This window comes from Lynx canadensis, chromosome B1, assembly GCF_007474595.2.
Source record: "Lynx canadensis isolate LIC74 chromosome B1, mLynCan4.pri.v2, whole genome shotgun sequence".
Classification (NCBI taxonomy): Eukaryota; Metazoa; Chordata; class Mammalia; order Carnivora; family Felidae; genus Lynx; species Lynx canadensis.
Genome location: NC_044306.2, coordinates 152,928,546 through 152,950,733, shown reverse-complemented (window position 1 = coordinate 152,950,733; position 22,188 = coordinate 152,928,546). Strand labels below are relative to the sequence as shown.

The 22,188-nt window shown below is 34.1% G+C and overlaps 1 protein-coding gene across 4 annotated transcripts in view; it reads right to left on the bottom strand.

Annotated features, from left to right (window-relative positions):
• The window catches only part of EPHA5 (EPH receptor A5), a 338,688-nt gene that overhangs the window by 75,085 nt on the left and 241,415 nt on the right, over positions 1 to 22,188 (bottom strand). For 2 of the 4 annotated variants that reach the window (XM_030313778.1, XM_030313781.1), the window contains exons 6-8: positions 18,532 to 18,656; positions 10,570 to 10,729; positions 4,160 to 4,265 (exon numbers count right to left, since the gene is read on the bottom strand). In XM_030313778.1, coding sequence (XP_030169638.1) covers positions 4,160 to 4,265; positions 10,570 to 10,729; positions 18,532 to 18,656 — 391 coding nt within the window. The remainder of the gene's footprint in view (positions 1 to 4,159; positions 4,266 to 10,569; positions 10,730 to 18,531; positions 18,657 to 22,188) is intronic. The other 2 variants (XM_030313779.1, XM_030313782.1) reach the window with 1 other exon arrangement.

The window sequence follows — 22,188 nt, the reverse complement described above, 5'->3', positions numbered from 1 at the left end:
ATGAGTGTGTAATAAATAAGGGATCAGAAACAAAGTATTAAAATATATGGTTTAAAACCAGGTTGTCTATGTTGACCAAGGTTCAAAGAAGAAATAGTTTCTCTACACTGAAAATGTTTTCCTTTATATGTTCAGTACCAGTAGGTCCTGTTAATTGAAGCTTTATATCAGGTTAAGAAGTATCCAGTAATCAAGAATTAGGCCTCAAGCTTGAAGTGGAGACGGTGGAAAAAAAGTAACTTAATATAATCAAGATCATCTTTAAAGGAAAGAAAATAGAAGAAGGACACTGTAAAAGACTTTCTCAAACATGTAACTGGAAGTGTGGAGATGACAATCAGTGATGAAAAGTTTGTTCATTAAATAATTTATATCTATAAAGTAGTATATATAAGGGGAAAAACTCAATAAACTTAGCATATAATAAGAAAGTTATCAATGTGCATTGTCATTACTGATAAAAGAGAAAGATTAAAAAACAATTACAACATGCTGTGCATATCAGGAGGTTTAATTTATATCCATTCTAGGGTAATTAGCTCATAGTTTGCTAAGGACATGTCAATTGTTTTGTACTGCAATAAAAAATCCATTTAAAATTAATGGTGAAGAAAGTAAAAATGAGAATCTAAACCCTGCAGAAAATGCTCTATGGAATATTTAGCACCTTTAAACAGGAAGATCACACAAATTCTAAGATTGATAGAATCCTAAGGTGTTATAATTCTTTCTGTTTTTTTAAATGGAACTTTTTCCTTCAAGATGGATATTTGCCTATATTATTTTAAACTCTATCTAAGTAGAAAGACTCCAAGAGATTTCGGTGTAATCAATTTTAGCCTAGCCTAGATTAGAAAGTCTCTATATTTGATTTATGTTTTATCTTTCAATTTATTTTAGAATAAAAAAGATAATTTTTTCTTTGAAGTAGATTAGTCCCATAGTATTCAATATGTTATAATCCTCATTTTTTTTGATCTGGTCTGAATAGAAATACAAATCACCAGTGAATATGTGTCTTCAAGACGTACTTTTCCAGGGTCCAAACGATATAAATTTCCAATATATATTACATTCAAGTGATATTAATATTTTTTCAATATATAAAAATTAATTCATCTTTATCAACCACTGAGGAGTCAAATTATTTGCAATTAAAAGACATTTTACCTAGGAGCAAATATCTAGTTTTTAATATAGTCAAGAGGTTAAAAAGTGACAAAAAAAAGTTCAGAGTGAGAGAATAAAGTCATTATATTTTTGTGGATGTTTATCAGTCATATTTTGGCAAAGACAGGAGGGAGAAACATATATAATTCAATGTCTTCAGATCATTCCTAGAACAGTTTTTTTTTTTTCAATAATTCATCAGTATTCATAAATAATTTCCCACATATTATTAGGTTTTGGCCACATTTCTTCATTTATGTTTTCCTTTATTTGACAAATCTTTATTGAGTTAATTCAGGACACTGGGTACTATGAGATGGATATGGTTTTCTTAGTCCAGACAAAAATTATGAAGCTCATTGTCTTGAATGAGATAGGCAAAGACCTTTAAGAATCATTTAATTTAGATTTTGAATAAGTATACTTATGTAAAACAACATAAAATAACTTATACATGAAAAATACAAATGGCCAGATATGTTTTTATCGTAAGACAAATGCCCCCTTAAATTCAAGAATATCCATTCCAAAAAAAAAGTAATGAAAATTTCATGCAAAAAAATTGCTGGTAAAAAAAATATAAATCTCAGAGTTTGGGGGATAAAATTTGTTTTCCCTTAAGTTGGAAATTCCTAGTCCCTGTATAGTAAGTACCATTAAGAAAAATTTAATATGAATACATGATGCACAAATTCATAAGGTATTGCTATTTTTAAAAAGTAATGTACTTCTACAAGACAATGTATACAAAAAATTATCTTAGCAAGTCACAGATTTAGTTCTGTTAAAAATTAAGATTTGTATCTTGGGTGTAGCTGTGATTCTAGCACAACTGAGAAATTACACTAAAATTTAATTATTCTCATGCAGCAAATCCAAGTACATATGGAATTTATGTGGTGCGTGTGTGTGCACATGGACACTAGAGCATTGCTATCCTTCAGTTACCAAGTAATGGGTAAATTGAATCTTCTCTCAAACACTTCATCTAATGCTACAGATACATATGTATCTGTATACATATGTATATATGTATACGTGTGTGTGTGTGTTGGGGAAGAAAAATTTTTGAGAATAGTGGCTGATTCACATGCAAGTAAGCAAGAATCCATAGCTGAATGTCATCAGTAAATTCACATTAACAATACTTAGGTTAAATAAATATACTGTGGCTAAGTATACAATAAGATATATTCTATATATATTTGATTTGTCCTTTAATAAACCCTCAAACATACAGACTTATTGGATTGTAGATCTTGATCTTTCCTTCTGTTTTATTCACTTCCTCTAAGTGTGGACATAACAAATACAGCATCTTCTTATAATCCCCATGTCCCTAACTACAACTAACACTTCCGGATTTATTGGAAATGAAGAAGCCAACTCATATCTCAGTCAGAAGTAAAGAAATGATATTACAAACCAGCTCTGCAATTGTATCATAGTTATCTACCCTTTTGAGGTAGAAAAGACTCATATCACGTGGAAGGTTCCTTAACAGTTACCAGACAATTATCTTATTTGACCAAAATCTGAGCAAGTTTTCATGACAACATTTTTATCTCCCAGGAAGCAGGGACATCATCAGAGCATTCTCCCCAGGTGACTTCAGAGAAAAACGAACAGTGGGATACCAGCCAGCCAGCTTTCTGGTCCAATAGGCTAGCTGTCCTCAAAAGAACACAAACTGCTTCCTACCTAGAAATTCTAAAAGTGCATCACTGCTATTCTAGCATTAAACGTAAGTGATGGATTTCTATACACATTCTTAAGAAAATTTTGAACATTCTTAAATAAACAGGAACTAGAAGAAAAGGAATTTTCATATACAAAAACAAAGGATGTTCAAAGGAATATATTCAACAATGTTTTATGAAAATAAATTACTGTAATTTAAGGCTATAGTTACAAATCTTTTCAGAATATAATATGCAGTATATTGAAAAGTGCCCAATTCTGTATATTTATGAGTTGAAAATGTGCTGAAGAGTCAAAAGTAAGTAAGTAGAACAGTAACAAAATTAATATGAATATTGATTTCCTGACCTTGTTTTTTGGACCTTACATAACAATTTCACATATTTGTGCAAGTCTAAATATTTCCATGAAGACTCTCATCAAATTTTCTGCAATAGTCTAACACCAACACATTTTCAAATGGATGGCACTAATTACTGAATGTCCCTTCTGACAGTGGCCTAGTGAAAAATGGAAACATGTTTGTGGTAGGGATACAGTACGCCCATGCTTTGATTCATTTACTTATTGTTATTTTAAAAATCTTTTTGAAGGTTGATTATGCTCAGCTCAGTGTCAGGAAATACTTTCTACAGAAGTTCTTCTTGGGTCTCTACCTCTTGTTTTTGTTCACAATAAAAAATGTAGATGTGCAACACACATGTTAATGTATCTATTGATACAATATTCAGTGCAATTCACTGCGAATCCGTACACACTATGATTGATGTAGTCAGGCTGAAATCATCCAGAAGCTGAAAATAAAAGCAGTCATTAAAAAGGGTTGTTTATTTCTCCGTTTTCCAGAGCGTCTGCTTCATATCCATCACCCTGTTAGGAAAGAATCCTGGCTAAGTAGAATTATTAGTATTATTCTTACGTATCTACCAGGCACAGGCATAGGTCTTCCCTAACACTAAAACTGAAATGACTATAAATATTTTTGAGACAAAATGAATCAGATTTAAAAAACTGTATCAGAAAAAATATGGTTAAAGATAGAATCAGTAATACCAAGTTATTAATCACTCTTGTGAAGAGAGCATACCTGGAAAGGAGAAATTGTGTGCTTAAATGTTAGCCCTCATATGGACAAGGCAAGGCTTAAAAATATCTCTTATATTGTGGTTATCTACTGACATATTTGCTTGTCTGATTTGTTTTGGGATGTGCTTAACAGCCAAATGGTCAGATCAAGGTAAAGAAGAGATCAGCTGCAAAAGTTCAAAATCACAGCTTCCTCTCTTACCTTCCACTGAGGAGGAAGCCGATAACCACTGCCAACAAAATGACTCCCACTGTCACAGACACAGCAATTATAGGAATCTGGCTTTGATCGCTGGAGGCTGCAACTGCTGATAGAAGACACAGAAAACGGAGCCCGCGGTTAAAGAGATCATATGCATTCAAATAAGAGCTGCTTAATAGTCGGTAATCGATGCATGGTTTAAACAATTCACCCACACTTGGCCGAGATTTCCCCCTGATATCTCTGCTCAATGGTGTGTAATTGAAAAGACATCTTTAGGAGAAAATATTTACTCTCCAAATGGAAATTTGAAAGAATCACTAAGTCACTGATTATTTCCTTGTCATCATAAAAAATGAATGTAATTGTTTGCATAGTATTTATCTAGGGATCTTAGGTTTGCAAGATAAAATGAAACTTAGTCCTTGATACCAAACCCCTTACTCTAAACAGGAGGTGCTAAGTATCTGAGATTTGACATTTTAGAGTTTGCATGTGGCTGTTTCTAGGAGAAAAATCTTGACACCTCAGACAGGGTTTTTTTCCCATAGACATACGTTGAAGTCCAAAATATTGCGGTTATGGCTTCAGTGAAGTTAATATCATATTCTGAATATAATTTTAAAAATCGTAATTTCTAGCAGAATATCATCCGTGAGTATACTTTATATATAGGACTCCTTTTTGAAAAATATCAAGACATACACTTAGAACTTTGAGAAGTCTACAGTAAGATTAAATTCATTTACATCATCTTTTTTTAAATACATGGATTTAGATGAAATATTATATATTTTAACTGTACAATTACCATAATAAAAGGAATACGGACGTGTTAAGATACTTGTACCTAAATAAGTATGGAGATATTTCTTTCATGCTGATATCTGCACTGTGTTAGAATAAGAATGCTTCAGAGCAAAATTAATTTTACAAATGTTCTCAAGAAACCCTCAATAAGATACCTACCATGCTATTGTTTAACAAAATCATCACTTTGATTAATTCAGAGTGGCATTAGTTACCCTTCTTAACAAATTTTAAGTCGTCAAGAGTAATAACAACTATAATTTCCCTGTTTTGCTTCCTAGAACCCTTTACCAGCTATTGGCCCCATCAATAGTTTTGGACATCCAAACACTTCCCTTTCTATTCTTGTTACCTCTCCCTTGATTCTTTCAAACCAAAATTGACTTACTCTCTGACCACTTCTTGCATTTGATCTACAATTTGATCTTTTAGACCAGTCTTCAGACCCAATATCACTAGTAGCTTGTTCATGTACAAGAAAGACTCTTATTGACAGTCTAAATCTACGTTCTTACCCTCCTTTTCTTGGATAATAATTGTTGCAGTTCAATGGTTCTTTATCTTGATTTTCTCCTTTATTCTCTGATATTGAGATCTGTGGTAGGGAATTTAAAACTGCTGAGCAGTATAAATGCGTAGGGCAAAGCTACTCCACTATCACTAGTAACCTTCCCCAAGGTTTGCTTTATTAGTCTCTAAACTCAGATTACTTATAGCATTGCTTTTCTCAGTTCTTTAATTTTCTTTTTGGCAAGAGGCAATGTTTCTAGAAAAAATCATGCAGACATGGTCCACATACATTCAATGTTATTTTTATTAGGCTCTAACTGCTGTTCCAATATTTTTTATTCTCTCTTCTTAATTTCCTAACAAAATCATCATAATGAGTCTTCCTCATTTTCTCAAACTCTAATCTATTACGATTTCTCATGTTTCAATAATGTTAAACTGTCTAGATTAAAGAGCAATCAAGTCTGAACTCTGGTTAAATACAACTGGATGGTTATGTAGTTTCCTTTGCTTCACCTAACTCCAATGTTAGAATCTTTCCTATCTCTTCCAAGACCTGGCTCCTTCAAAGGTCTCCCTCCAGGAGATCTTTTATCCAGGAGTCAATTATAGGCTACTTGTCTGCTACCTCCAAGCCTGAATAGATAATTGTTCTTAGTGGAAACAAATCCTTATACCTAAACTTACTGATGTTGGTTCAACTTAAATTTGAAAACAGGTCCAAAATTTACTAGGGAAATAGGCCAAAGCAAAGTATTTAACTTTATCAAGGCTCATTTTCATTAATCTCCAAACAGGAATAATTTTCCTGGATCATTATAATTCTGTTTAGAGATAATATTTAGCACAGTGCTTTTACATATTGTTATCTTCTGCTTTATCAAATTATTCTTTCCTATTTAACACGTTGATTGTTATCTAGAGCAGTATTGTTATTTTTATTTATTTATTATTTATTATTATCTGATAACCAACATTATTAAATTCCCTCTGCAACTTATCTTCTTCTGCCTTTGAGTTCTATGCATGACATTCTTGCTAAACACATGAGTACTCTTCCATTTACTTTACCATGCATCATAAGGTATTTGCCTTTGTTGAACATAAACTTCAACCTTGAGGCTCTGCTTCGTCTTGGTTTATAGAACATCAGATGAGGCGTTTTTCCCCTTTTCCCCCACACTGTAGCACTACTTTGTCAGTTCCGTTGGCTCCACATTCTCTCCCTACATCTTCTTCATGAACAATTCCTGATGAATGCTCCTGATCCTCCACACTTCTCTCCTTACTCTTTAATCTTTTTCTGTCTTTCTCCCTTCCTGCTTCCTTTTCTCCCTACCTCTTATGGGTACTTTTATGCTTATGACATCAGTTAACTCTAAGCTCATGAGTCCCAAATTTATATTTACAACTCTTACTTTACTTCACTTCAAAGCATGACCTTATTAAAAAAAACAAAAACAAAAACTACTTTCCTTTTATTTGGATTCATTTTCATATACAAATAGCATTTTTATACCACATCCACCTCAAGGACATTAACAAAAACACATCAATAAATAAACACCATAAATCAAACCACAAACCAGACTAATTTGATCTCTTTTATTCTGGTTTCTTTTAACTATCACTGAATTTTTCTTAACTCCTACTTGGCTATTAATTACCAAACATTTTTGTGTTTCTTCTGTTTTTTCCCCACAAACTATGTTTCTTTTTCCTCACCTATTTGATTCAAATCTACTGGACTATTGTTCACTGGTTTTATAAATATTCCCTTTGATTTCTATGTGTTCACATAAACATCCAAAAATATCACTTTGATCATGTTTCTCTGATCAAAAATTTAGTAAATGCCTACTACCTATAAAAAAAATTCCCAAATTCTCCATCTAGACTTCAAAAGCCCTTTTAAACAAATTCTAACAAATCTCTCTGGTCTCAATGGGCCATTTTGGGAACTCTGAGATATCATTTTGGAGAAAGGGGGCATGATTAATCAGAGGTAGGGATAAAAACAGGGCAAATTCTGGCTAACCAAACTATTAATTTTGAGAAAAAAAAATACTGGTGCTTAGTACTGTCAAATGCTTCATTTTTAACAATTGACAAGATCTAATCTAACAATAGATTAAAATATGCACCTAGGTATGGGATATTATCTTGCAATAAAATATTTTTAATGGCATCCTAAAAATTTCAAATGATTAATACATTTTATGAAAATATTTTGTTAATAATGCCAAATCACAAACATTCACATTTACCTTTTTTCCTCTACCGTTCACTTAAATCAGATAGTTTTGTATATTAGATAATTAAATCAAGGGCCTATGAGGAAGAATTGCAATAATACATTTTCATTTTTTATTTTTTATTTTTTATTTTTTTAATTTTTTTTCAACGTTTATTTATTTTTGGGACAGAGAGAGACAGAGCATGAACGGGGGAGGGGCAGAGAGAGAGGGAGACACAGAATCGGAAACAGGCTCCAGGCTCTGAGCCATCAGCCCAGAGCCCGACGCGGGGCTTGAACCCACGGACCACGAGATCGTGACCTGGCTGAAGTCGGATGCTTAACCGACTGCGCCACCCAGGCGCCCCACATTTTCATTTTTTTAAAAATGTGCAGCTTTGGGGTGCCTGGGTGGCTCAGTCAGTTGAGCATCTGACTTCGGCCCAGGTCATAATCTCATGGTTCGTGGGTTCGAGCCCTGTGTCAGACTCTAGGAAATTATACTGAGTGAAAAAAGTCAATTCTAAACTAAAAGGTTGCATACTGTATGATTCCATTTATGGAACATTTCTGAAATGTCAAAATTTTAGAAATGAATGTTTAGAAATTAGTGGTTGTCAGTGATTAGTTATGGGATAGGAGCTGCTCCCAAAGGCAGTTGGTATAGTTATAATAGGGCAACCCGAAGGAACTTTATGGTGTTGGCACTGTGAAATATCTTGACCATGATGGTAGATATAAAGACCCACACAACTGACCAAATTGTATCGAACTTAATGCACACACACACACACACACACACACACGCCTACATCATACACACATAAAAAAGGGTACAAGGAAAGTTGAGTAAGATTGGTGGATTGCATCAATGTCAATATCCTGATTGTGATCTTATGCTATAGTTATGCAAAATGTTACCATTGGGAGAAACTAAAAAAATTGTACAAGAGTTCACTCTGCATCATTCCCTACAACTTCATGTGAAACTACATTTATCTTAATAAAAATATAATTTAAAACACAGAATAACTTTATTTCAGCAATTTGGTTATACAGATTTGAATCAAGTAGGTAAGAAATGGATAAAAGGAAGTAATGAATTGGAGAAAAAATCATAAAAGAAGCATGAAAGTGTTGGTAAATCTTGGTGAGTGGGAGTTAAGAAAGGTTCAGTGATAGTCTCAAAGTTTCAAGAGAATTTATGTTACAAGAAACCAGAAAAAAGAGCTAACTTGATTGGCTAGATAGTTTCATTCATGCTAGGTTTATTTGCTGGTGTGTTTTAACATTGCTGTTGGGAAAAGGAATGATATACGGGGCCAATTTTAAATGTTTATTTGTATGCATAACAAAAATAAAATAGAATGGATACTATGCAGTATAAGATAGAAACTAAAGCTTGAGAAAAATAGTTTAAGATTTTCCACCCAAATCCTCATTTTAAATAGTCTTTCTAAAATAAAGATTTTTGCATTCCTGTGTTTATGTTTGCATTTGGTTTTAGGACTATATTAATGACATATGTGATAATATACATGAAAAAGAAAGCCCATCATAAAAATTTTATGACCTATGTATAATATAAATTAAATATTATAAATTTTAAAAACTAATCAATGAATAACATCATGCATCATTATTATGAATTAAGTATCCAATTAGAAAAGTCTTTTTACAATAAAAAAGAATGGAATCATGCCATTTGCAGCAACATGGATGGAACTGGATGGTATTATGCTGAGTGAAATAAGTCAGTCAGAGGACAGATATGTTTTCATTCATATGTGGATCTTGAGAAACTTAACAGAAGACCATGGGGGAAGGGAAGGAGAAAAAATAGTTACAAACAGAGAGGGAGGGAGGCAAACCACAAGAGACTCTTAAATACAGAGAACAAACTGAGGGTGGATGCGGGGTGGGGGAGAGGGGAAAATGGGTGATGGGCATTGAGGAGGGCACTTGTTGGGATGAGCACTGGGTGTTGTATGTAAGCCAATCTGACAATAAATTATATTCATAAAAAAAGGAAAAGTCTTTTTAAAGTGTATGTTCAAGATAATGATTTTCAGATAATTTTGTCTTAACATACCTGAATGATAAGATAGTATTCACTTAGTAATGGTGACTCACTAAAGCTAATATTCTTAATTGTGACCCACCAAATGAAAATACATACACCCACATATTTGACATTTCACACTACTCCTAGTGTTATTTTCTTCATAACAAAACTTTTATTGTCTTCTTCTAATCCTACTTTTAATGCGTGCTCTAGGACAAGTAATCAATTGTTTGACATTAAAGAGAAAAACGTTTTATACTATTTTATTTGAAAAAAAAATGGTGCAAGAAGTGTTTTCCAGAAACATTTCTGGATCCTTCACTCAGAGATGCTGCCAGAAATGTTGATTTTTTAAAACAATCAGATTGGTTGCTGAGAGCACTATTTTCTTGCCAAACTTAATACTAACAAATGCTCCCTGTAGAATTTTCATAGAAAGACTAAGCCTGGTAGCATTGTTCAATAAAACAAGTAAAAATAAATGGCAATAATTCAATAAAGTATGGCAGCCGTGGAAGGAAAGTCTTTAAAAGCAAGGTTTAAACATTTCTTAAGGATCTCCTGATGTTTCATCTCCCAGTAGACTAAATGTGATGAGGAGCAGGGACCGATGTGTTAACCTACCAACCTACCATAATAGCATGACAGATGCTTCCTACCTGAAGGGGTCATGCCTGGGAGAGAGAGGACCAGGAGACTGACAGAATGCCCGGAGAGAGTATTGATCCACTGACTCTTTTCTGGTAACCATTACAGAGACATGAGTTGACAGTAATTAAAATGACTTACACACTGGGATGGTTTCAAACTCAAATCTTCGACTGAAGACACCATAGCCTGCTGCTGTGCGTGCTCGAATTTGGAAGACGTATACTGAAGCTGGCTTCAAGCCCTCTGCAGTTACAGTTGTCTCTTTAGATTTGATAATTGTATAGCTGGTTTCTTGGTCCTTGGATTACACATGTACATACAATAAAAAAGTCAACATGTGAATTACTAATGACAACACAACTTAGAATCATAAATCAGAAAATAAATCAGAAACTAATAGACTTGCTATTAGTACACATACAATCTTTTAGAAAAAAAAACTATACATCTTAGGTGTGCTATCTATATGATATCTAAAAGTATTTTCTAGAACTCAAAATTGGTGGGTAACATGTTCTCCACTCATCCACCATACTTGTCTTTGGCAGAAATAAATTTGTAAACTTTTAAATATGATTTTCAGGAGATAAAATTTTTTTAACATGTATTTTTTTTGAGAGAGAGAGCGTGAAGGGGAGGGGGAGAGAGAGAATCCCAAGCAAGGTCCACACTGTTATCACAAACCCCAATGTGGGGCTCAAACTCACGAATCATGAGATCATGACCTGAGCCAAAACCAAGAGTCAGTCACTTAACCCACTGAGCCACCCAGGCACCCCTGCAGGAGATAAATTATTTTACAGACTCATGGGGCGCCTGGGTGGCGCAGTCGGTTAAGCGTCCGACTTCAGCCAGGTCACGATCTCGCGGTCCGTGAGTTCGAGCCCCGCGTCGGGTTCTGGGCTGATGGCTCAGAGCCTGGAGCCTGTTTCCGATTCTGTGTCTCCCTCTCTCTCTGCCCCTCCCCCGTTCATGCTCTGTCTCTCTCTGTCCCAAAAATAAATAAAAAACGTTGAAAAAAATATATATATTTATAAAAAAAATTATTTTACAGACTCTATTTTAGTACTGGTATTCATATGCTTATGTTTCTTATAAATATTTTATTGGAGCACATCTAACATGTTGCCTGTTCATGGAGTAAGGTGACAATGTTTCATATATCACCAGGTAAGTCTTATGCTTTATATCATTGGTGAGTTTCATTTCTAATTATATTTAGGGCTCGGGAGAAGGAATGAGTACTTGACTGGAGAAATTTAATTTCAATTCATTAAGTCCAAATGGATTACTAAAGAAAAAACTGCAAATAAACTTTTTTTTTTAATTTTTAAACACTTTCTATTTTTTCACGTTTATGTGTTTGAGCTGGATGAGTAGTGAATGGAGATGCAGTGAAAACAAAAATCACTGTAAAGATAATTTTAGAAACGAAAACAAATAGGAAACTGTTCCTATTTTGACTGCTACCAAAGTCTAGACTAACTGTCCATAATTTATCTCTGAGATTACCACACTGAATAGAAAATCTTAGACCTACAAAGATCTAAACACACAAAGTCCCTGTTTTGAACTTTCTTCTCCCTTGTATTTTTCTGTGTGAATTCTTGGCTAACGTTGTTTTTGGCTGATGGTGTTTCTACACTTAATACATTTCTGATGGATATTAAAGAATGAATTCATGAGAGATAATGGTCAGAGATTTTTTTCCCTCTGTTTGTGGGAACTGTCTCTAGTTACAGTATCTTGATTGATGACTATAAACCATCACTTTCAAGATATTTCAGAGAATTTTATTTTATAATTAAAAACATGTATTGATTATTTTTTAAAATATAATGGGAATAAGATGTAAAGGATTTTTTTCTGAAATGAGAAAAGAATTGAAAACAAGAATATAACAATTCTTTCTCAAGCCCTCTAATAGGGAATATGGTTATTAGTGAATCTTAATAACACTATTAAAATGCAAAATAAATGCAAACCATGCTTTCATGTTGCATGTAACTTCAACTTCCCTTGAAATTTACAATCGATAGCAGCATGTCATGTTGTGACTTTAGTGTGGACACTGAAATCACGTGCTAAAATAACACAAGTCCATGTTTACTTTTATCTTCAGTTTCCTTATCTGTAAGATTGGGGTAGAAACTGATGCCTGGATAGTCTCATAGAGATACTGTAAGAATCAGTAAGTAATGCACATGAAAACATTTAATAAGCTATAAAGCTATGTTTTCATTGCCATTATTATTTGAAATTTTTTCAAATTGGACACATCAAAGTCCACTGGCAGTCATGTTCTACAGAACATGTACCACCAGTAAAATCTAAACTATACAACCTATTAGCATTTATTTGTTTTAAAGCAGGTTTACCATTCCTCATTTAATATAGTCAAACATATAGAATTATCTTAGGGTTAAATGTATCCCAATTTCCATCTAAATAGAAATGTTCTAATTTTTTTTTAATGTTTATTTTTGAGAGAGGGAGACAGAGTGCGAGTGGGGGAGGGGCAGGGAGAGAGGGAGACACAGAATCTGAAACAAGCTCCAGACACTGAGCTGTCAGCACAGAACCTGATGTAGGGCTTGAACCCACAAACCCTGTGATCATGACCTGAGCCCAAGTTGGATGCTTAACTGACTGAGCCACCCAGGGGCCTGGGATATTCTAATTTCTAATGCAAATAAGCTTTCTGATTCATTCTGTGTGAAAAATTATTTTTTTTAATTTTTTAATTCACAGATTAAATTTAATTGCCGAATCTTTATGGTATAAGAAATATTATTAGAGTCTTACAAAGAATTTAAACTAGGGTCATTAAAGCCTATAAAATTTTACCTAGTAATGTCAGTCTTTTTCTTTATTCCCATTCACTGACTTTCTCCTATATACTCTATTATCCCTTCTCTACACTAGGGAAAAAGCAGTAAAAAAGCACACAATTTCTTGATGTGTTCCTTTTAAAAGAGGTAAACTATTACTAGAAACTATTGTACTTACTCATGCTCTCTGGCTGCTCAAGCTTGTGGCTGAATATGCAAGAATTATATTCAACAAGATTAGTGAGAATTTCAGTGAGAAATGTTAACTTGCATTTTGTTTAAAGATAAGCTGGTGTAAAAATCTAGACAAAACCAAAGTTTCTGATATATTTGTTATAATTATGATTTTTACATAAAATATTGACATTTATTGGGGTGCGTGGGTGGCTCAGTCAGTTAAGTTTCCAACTCTTGATTTTGGCTCAGGTCATGAGCTCATGGTTGGTGAGTTTGAGACCTGCACTGGGCTCCGTGCTGACACTGAGACTCCTGTTTGGGATTCTCTCTCTCCCTCTCTCTGCCCCTCCCCTGCTTGTGTGTGCTTTCTCTCTCTCTTTCTCTCTCAAAATAAATAAATAAACTTAAAAAAAAGTTAACATTTATTATAGAAATGGAGAAGGTTTTTTTTTTTATAAATGAACAAGGAATATCAGTGTTAGAATTCAAGTCATGCTGTTGTCTAATGAAGAGTATAAATATGGATACACAACTCAACTTCAATTTTTTCTTCTTTAAAATGGGAAGAATTATTTATCAAGCACAGTGTGAGCACATAGAGATGGAGATAGAGATGATGTACATAGCACCAAGCTCAATCTCCATAACATAACAGTTTCTAGGTAAATTTGACTTGAGTCTGTAGCATGATGGCAAATTTAATAAAAAGAGAAAAAAATTAAAACCTTCTTGTAAATTCCTAACTATTGAGGGATGCCTGGGTGGCTCACTCAGTTAAGCGTCTGACTTTGGGTCGGGACATGATCTTGCAGTTCGTGAGTTTGAGCCCCATGTCAGGCTGCGTGCTGACAGCTCAGAGCCTGGAGTCTGCTTCAGATTCTGCCTCCCTCCCTCTGTGCCCTCCCCCACTCACACTCTGTCTTTGTTTCTCTCTCTCAAAAATAAACATAAAAAAAATTAAACTCCTAACTACTGAATTCAGAATTGATATGTTTTGTAAAATTATTGTAAGTTGATACTTTGGCCAAACAGGGGGGAAATTCCCATTACAAGGAAACTGGCATGCTGCTCCTTGAAATAATGCGTGATCTGATATCAATTGCACAAAATGACACAACATTCTGATTTATATATTAACATTATGTGTATCTCAGTGGTTCCTTATCTGAGTTCTAGTTGCACTTTGTCTCTCTGGGGTAGTCAAATGCTATATAATCAGAGGGACTCCCCAAAGCATGTATCTAAGGGATTGAAAACCAAAAATGCACATTTTGAATTACCTAAGTAGCTTCCAAAATTTGCTTCTGTCCCACTCCTTTTAGTCATCGCTGTACTATAATTTCCTTCATATCACAAACTCTATATACACATCTTCAACACCCACGACCATCAGGCTGCCAAATCCTGGTCAGGGCAATGGCTTTTGCTGCCTTCATACTCCTGCTGAGCAAATGAGCTACATTCCCCAGCTGCTTAGCAAACACTGTTCACATGCAGGGAGGGGAGGGCCTGGGCAGAAGGAGCCAGCTGGCAAACACCCTGCCAAGGGGCAGCTTCCCTTTGCCTCTGCCTTTAATTAAGAGATGGCAATGGGCCCATCACCATGCAGGAGCAGAGAGGCCCAATGACCTCTATTAGAGCAGGGCAATCACAGGCAGAAATGCCAGCTGGCAAATGCATGAGCCCTGGAAAGCTCTGCCACCTGTGTCTGGACAAGAGCCATCCAATAAAACGGTGGTGTCATTCTGAAGGTTCAAAATGAGCTCTGGAAACCTATAAGCACCCCCACCTCAATACATGCTATAAAAACTCATTATCCTTTTTTTTTCCTTCTGAAAGTGTTAAAAAAAAAAAAAACCTTTCATGTGTTTTATTAGTATGCTCAATAATTTTGCTTGGCAAAAATTTCTGGGAATTAATATTTTCACTGTAAAAATGAAAACACTGACCAAAAGAAGTTAATGACTTCCCCCATATAACATATTATATAAAGGTTTCACTGCTTTTAAAGGATGTAAGTGGGCAACTTTCTATTCATTTACTGAAACTACGTACAGAAATATTTTTCCCAAATTATTTTTTCTTACATTGAGTTATGCAGATAATAGGATGTATTAATGCAGCATTAAATATAAAATATTAAGCACAGAACTAAGTTTTCATGAAATAAGTATATTTAAAAAAATTGAACTTTCAAGAAAATAATGCCACATGTATAAAATTCATTAGAAGGAATATTAAGAGAAAGACTCCCCCACCACTTGGTTGAGAAACTTTTTTTTTTAATGGAAGCAGTAGCTTACAGAAAAAAAAAGATAAATCCTTGCATTTATTGAGTATTGCATATATGAGACTTATGTATATGCTGAGGAGTAATAGTGAAAACAATGAAAGATTACTCATAAGGGGGTAAAATAGGATAATATCATTAGAAACAATAAAGAATATCAAACCTTGGTCCAACTAGTTGCTTCAGGGGAAGAAAAACTATAAAGAAAAATAACTCCCTGTCAAAGTTTAGTCCTCTTGCTGTTGAACTTTATTTCATTTAAGATGTATATTCAAATAAAGAGTTTTGGTGCACCGCTATTTTTCTCTGATTTTTTTAATACTCTCTTTTATTTATCTAGTTTTTTTTAAAGAAGGCTCTATGCCCAATGTGGGGCTTGAACTCATGCCCCCAAGATCAAGGATGGCATGCTCCACTGGCTGAGCCAGCCAGCACCCCTGGGGCATATTTATTTTTAAATGCCAATATGCATTTCAACTTTTAAAAAAATAAAGTTCATTTACAACAAATATTTAGAAACTTAAAATGTTTACAAAATATTCAGTCTACATATTCAGCTTTGTGTTAGTATACCATATTAAAATTTACAAAAAAAAAGTAAATAAGGAATGTAAACCTTAATTTAACAAATTATGTTTGGATACAGCATGCATTTAAATTGTAGACCTCTAGAATTTACAATGCAATTTGGACTACTACTCCCAGAAAAACAAGAATCAGTGAGGATTATTAATGTAACCACATTTTCCTTGATTTACCTTCTTATTTTTTATAACAAATAGTATAAATGAGATCCCAACACAATATTTTTTAAAATTTTATTTTTAATAATCTCTCCACCCACTGTGGGGCTTGAGCTCACAAACTCAAGATCAAAAGTCACATGTTCCATCAACTGAGCCAGCCAGGTGCCCCTATCCCAACATAATTTTGTCTCATGGGTATTTGAGGATATATTTTTTATGAAATAGAAGTATCTTCATTTATGGTCTCTAATGATCGAATAGTCATTTGTAATGCTACCAGCAAGTCATTCCTAGAAGGATGACTACTTCAAAAGTAATAATTAACAGTTTATCCACCTATTTAGAAAATAGGCATTCAAAACCTAGAAAGAATGTGTAGACAGCCCCTTTGTCCCCCACTACTGTTTTTACCCTCTGTCATTATCTTTTGGTAATTGTTAAATCAGTGAGTGAAATAAGCAATTAAAAAAAATCTCTATGGGGCACTTGGGTGGCTCAGTGGGTTGGGCCTCTGACTTTGGTTCAGGTCATGATCTCATGGTTCATGGGTTCCAGCCTGGCATTAGGCTCTGTGCTGACAGCTCAGAGCCTGGAGCCTGCTTCAGATTCTGTGTCCCCCTCCCTCTCTGCCCCCCTCCCCCACTCACGCTCTGTCTCTCTCTCCAAAATAAATAAACATTACAATTTTTTAAAAAAAATCTGTATAATGCTAGGCATTAATTTAACGTATTTCAATGTATTTACCTATACTCTTTCTTCTACACATGTACACAGAATGTTGAATTTTTAAGTAACTTTCATTAATAGAATATAAGTACTTTTTCTGATATTTTTGCACTAATACTAGGAAACCACTTATTCCCTCTCTCTTTTCTGATGTCCTAGCCTGGACAATTTCTGTGGCATTGCAAAGTAAGTTTTTAATTTCTTCCTACCCTCTTCACTATCCCTCTAAGAGAAGGAGTAATGGCTCCATAAGGTTAAGGAAAGCAAATTGAGCAGGTGTGGCTGAGTCCTTTCTTTTTCTTTTGGGATCTGCTTCTCTGCATATGTTTCTAATCTTTTCTACTCCTACTTACATAGGATACATACTCTCAGTCAGAGTTTCCTACCCATCAGTAATAGTCTGGTTTGAGCACACTTCTATATCTCCTCTACTAGAAGCCAGGTTGTTTTAAGGAATGTTTGCTATTCAGATCCAGACTCATTAAAAAATCAAAGTAAAATGGGGGGTGGGAAGTGTAGGAAGACCCCTGGTGACTACATATCCAAGCTATATACTAGAGTTCTGCTTTAGAAATTTAAGTTCACCTTTATATTCCATCTGTACTATTTCTTTATCAATAGCTCACTTGGTTGTGAATTCAGGAAAGAGGAAGAGGGATAACTATTGCCTTTAGATCTCACAACTATTATGTCAAAACATGCAAGAGTGGGCCTAAGGAAAAAAATTGAGAAAATGTATAATGTGAGGCATACAATTCTGATTTTGTGCCCTCAAATTTTAAAATAAAGTTTACAATACAGTATTAGATTTTTGATATGGATTTTAAAATTATATTTTATATTCATATCTTATCTACCCATATCTCCTTAAGAGCATAGGTATTATGCAGCATTAATGGCCATAACCATATGTGTTTTTCCCTGTCATACATGGCAGTCACTGGTGAAGGTCAAGAACTTAAGTGCAACACTCAAAATGTCCCATGACTTCATTTTTTAATAATGTGAAACCTAGTTAAGCTGATTAGACTCTATGGCAGTAGTGTGCAGCATAAACTATTCGGCATTAATGGAATACAAATAGAATGCTTCCTATACACGTCTAGCCTCCATAATCATGTCATCGATCTACACACAAAATTGCAACATACATTTCTAAAAATTGGATAATTGCAGTTGCTAAAGTGAAACAAAGAAGAAGGAGGAGAAGGAGAAGGAGAGGAAGGGAAGGGGAAGAAGTGGGGGAGAGAGAGGGTGAAGAGAATGAGGAGGAGAAGGAGGAAAGGAGAAGGAGAAGAAGAAAGGACATTCTTTATTCTATTAGTCTCACCTTCTCAAAATATTTAATTTCATACTCCAGGATGATTCCATTGGGACGATCTGGCTCTTGCCAAGACAAAGAGATACTGTTTTTTGCAATCTTCCCCTTTTTCACATTGGTGACTGGAGAGGGGGCTGCAAAATAGTATAAATAAAGAATTGCATGATTAACAGAGTCCTGAAATTACAAGGTGGTATAATTTATAATGGCATTCTTAGTATATAATATAATTATACATTAACAATTTAGCAAAAAACTGAATAAACAATTAAATTTTCTTTTAACCTGAAAACAATTTTACTTTCTCTATGTAATAAAAATGTTTATAGACTGTAAAGTGTGTTACAAATATAAATCAAGTATCTTGAGAATTTTTTTAAAACTATAGTCATATAGAATCCTACATCTACATTTTTTTCTTTGAAGTTTAGAAACATAAATGAACTATCTTACTCTCCTTATGGAATAAAGATGTTTTTGATGACCTTATATATCTTCCATGTTTCTAAAATGTATTGACTCTGTATAATATATCCCATTAAGCTAGTACACATGATTATCTATATTACCATATTTTCACAACATTAAGATTCTTTTATAATTTTATAATGATATGGGTCCTATAATCCTTGATAAAATCATATCTTAAATATAGTGAGGGTTGCCTTCAAACATGTTATTAAACTTGTAATATTTCTCGAAAACAATAGCAGAAAAAAATCTGATCTGAAAGATTTTCCTCTAAAGTAAGGAGCAAGAAAATGAGGCCTATTCCTACAACTTTTACTAAATATATTATTAGAAGTTATAGCCCCAGCAATTAGGCAAGAAAAGGAAATAAAAGACATCCAAATTGGAAAATAAGTAAAAGTGTCACTATTTGCAGATGACATGATACTTACTATATATAGAAAAAGCTAAAGACTCTACCAAAAATGCTATCAACTAAAATTAATTTAGTCAAGTTCCAGGATATAAAATGAATACACAGAAATCTATTGTGTTTCTATACACTAATAATGAACTACCAGAAAGAGAAATTAAGAGATCATAGCTACAATGACATTAAAAAAGATAAAATACCAAAGAATAAAATTAATCAAAGAGGTGAAAGGTCTGTATAAGACACTGAAGAAAGAAATTAAGGACAACACAAATAGATGGAACGATATGCTGCACTCATGGACTGGAGGAATTAATTTTGTTAAAATGTCCACACCACCTATAGCAATCTACAGATTCAGTGCATTCCCTATCAAAACATGAATGACATTTTTCATAGAATTATAACAAATAATCCTAAAATGCATACAGAATCACAAAACACACCAAATAGCCAAAGCAATAACAAAACTGGGTGTATCATACTTCTTGATTTCAAACTACACTACAAAGATACAGTAATAAAAATGGTATGATACTGGAACAAAAACAGAAATATAAATCTATGGAACAGAACAGAAAGTCCAGATATGAATATACACATATATGGCCAATTAATTTATGACACGTGAAGAAAGAACATACAATGGGAATGGATAGTCTTTTCAATAAACCAAGTGAAAGGATGAAACTGGACTATTATCTTGCACCATACACAAAAATTAACTAAAAATGCATTAAAGACATGAATATAAGATTTGAAACTATAAAACTCCTAGAAAAACATAGACATTATTCTTAGTGATTTTTTTTAGATATTTTTACCTCCTCAGGCAAAAGCATAAAAGCAAAATTTTTAAATTTTTTAAAATGTTTATTTATTTTTGAGAAAGAGAGAGAGAGAGAGAGCAAAGTAAGGTGAGGGGCAGGGAGAGAGGGAGACACAGAATCCGAAGCAGGCTCCAGGCTCTGAGCTGTCAGCACAGAGCCGGACGCGGGGCTCAAACTCATGAACTGTGAGATCATGACCTGAGCTGAAGTCAGATGCTAAACTGAGTGAGCCACCCAGGCACCCCGAAAAGCAAACTTTAAAAAAAATAATGGGATTTTGAGGCCCCTGGGTGTCTCAGTTAGTTAAGAGTCCGACTCTTGATCTCAGGTCAGGTCATGATCTCATGGTAAATGGGTTCGAGCTCTGCATCCACCTGTGCACTGATAGTGGAGAGCATGATTGAGATTCTGTCTCCCTCTCTCTGCCCCTTCTCCCCACCCCTGTCTCTCAAAATAAATTAGTAAACTTAAAAATAATGGACCTACATCAAACTATAAAACCTTTGCACAGTGAAGGCAACTATCAATAAAATGAAAAGTCAACCTACTGAATAAGAGAAGTTACTTGCAAATGATATATCTGATGAGGGGTTATATGCAAAATATATAAAGAACTCATACAACTCAATAACAACAACAACAACAACAACAACAACAACAGCAACAGCAAAACATAACCCGATTAAAACAAAAGTGGAGAGAAGACTTGAAGAAACTCATTTCCAAAGACACACAGCCAACAAGCACATTAGAAGATGTTCAACATCACTAATCATCATAAAAATGCACATCAAAAACACAATGAGATACCACTTCATACCTGTCAGAATAGCTATTATCAAAAGGACAAGAAATAACATGTGTTGGCAAAGATATGAGAAAAGGGAACTCTCATGTACTGTTGGTGGATAAACTGGTACAGCTGTTATGAAAACAATATGGTGGGGTACCTGGATGGCTCAGTCGGTTAAGCACCTGACTTAGGCTCAGGTCATGATCTCACCACTCATTAGTTCCAGCCCCGCGTTGGGCTCTGTGCTAAAAGCTCAGAGCCTGGAGCCTCCTTCAAGTTCTGTGTCTCCCTCTCTCTCTGCCCCTCTCCCACTCATGCTCTGCCTCTTTGTCTCAAAAATAAACGTTAAAAAAATTAAAAAGAAATAAAAACAAAACAACATGGCGATTCCTCAAAAACTTAAAGAACAGAACTACCGTAATGTCTAGCAATTCCTCTTCTGGGTATTTACCCAAAAAAGGGTGAAAACACTTTTGAAAAGATCTTTATGTTCATTGCAGCATTATTGACAATAACTAAGATAAAGCAGCAGCCTAAGTGTCCATCATTAGATGAAAAGTTATAAAATATGTTATGTTATACTATATATATGTTACATACTATAAAGATATATATGTATGTATATATATATATTTACTTATGTGATACATATGGTATATGCCTGGTATATATGTATATGTGTATGTTTGTGCGTGTGCATGTGTATATATGTGTATACACACATGGAATATTAGCCATAAGAAAATGAAAGCTTGTCATTTGTGACAATGTGGATAGACCTAAAGCGTAGTATACTAAATGAAATAAGTCTGACAGAGAAAGACAAATATGATTTCACTCATATGTGGAATTAAAAAAAATAAAACAGAAAACAGAAACAGGCTAAATGATACAGAGAATAAACTAACAGTTGTTAAAGAGCTGAGAGACAGGGGAATAGGTGAAATAGGTGAAGGGGACTAAAAGGTATCAACTTACAGTTATAAAATAAATAAGTCAGGGGGATGCAATATAATCAATAATATTGTAATGAGTTTGTACAGTGACAGATGGTAACTTGACCTTGTGGTGATCATTTCATAATGTATAAAAATATTGACTATCTTTTGCACTTGAAACTAATATAATATTGTTTGTCAGTTAAAGTTTCATAAAAAATT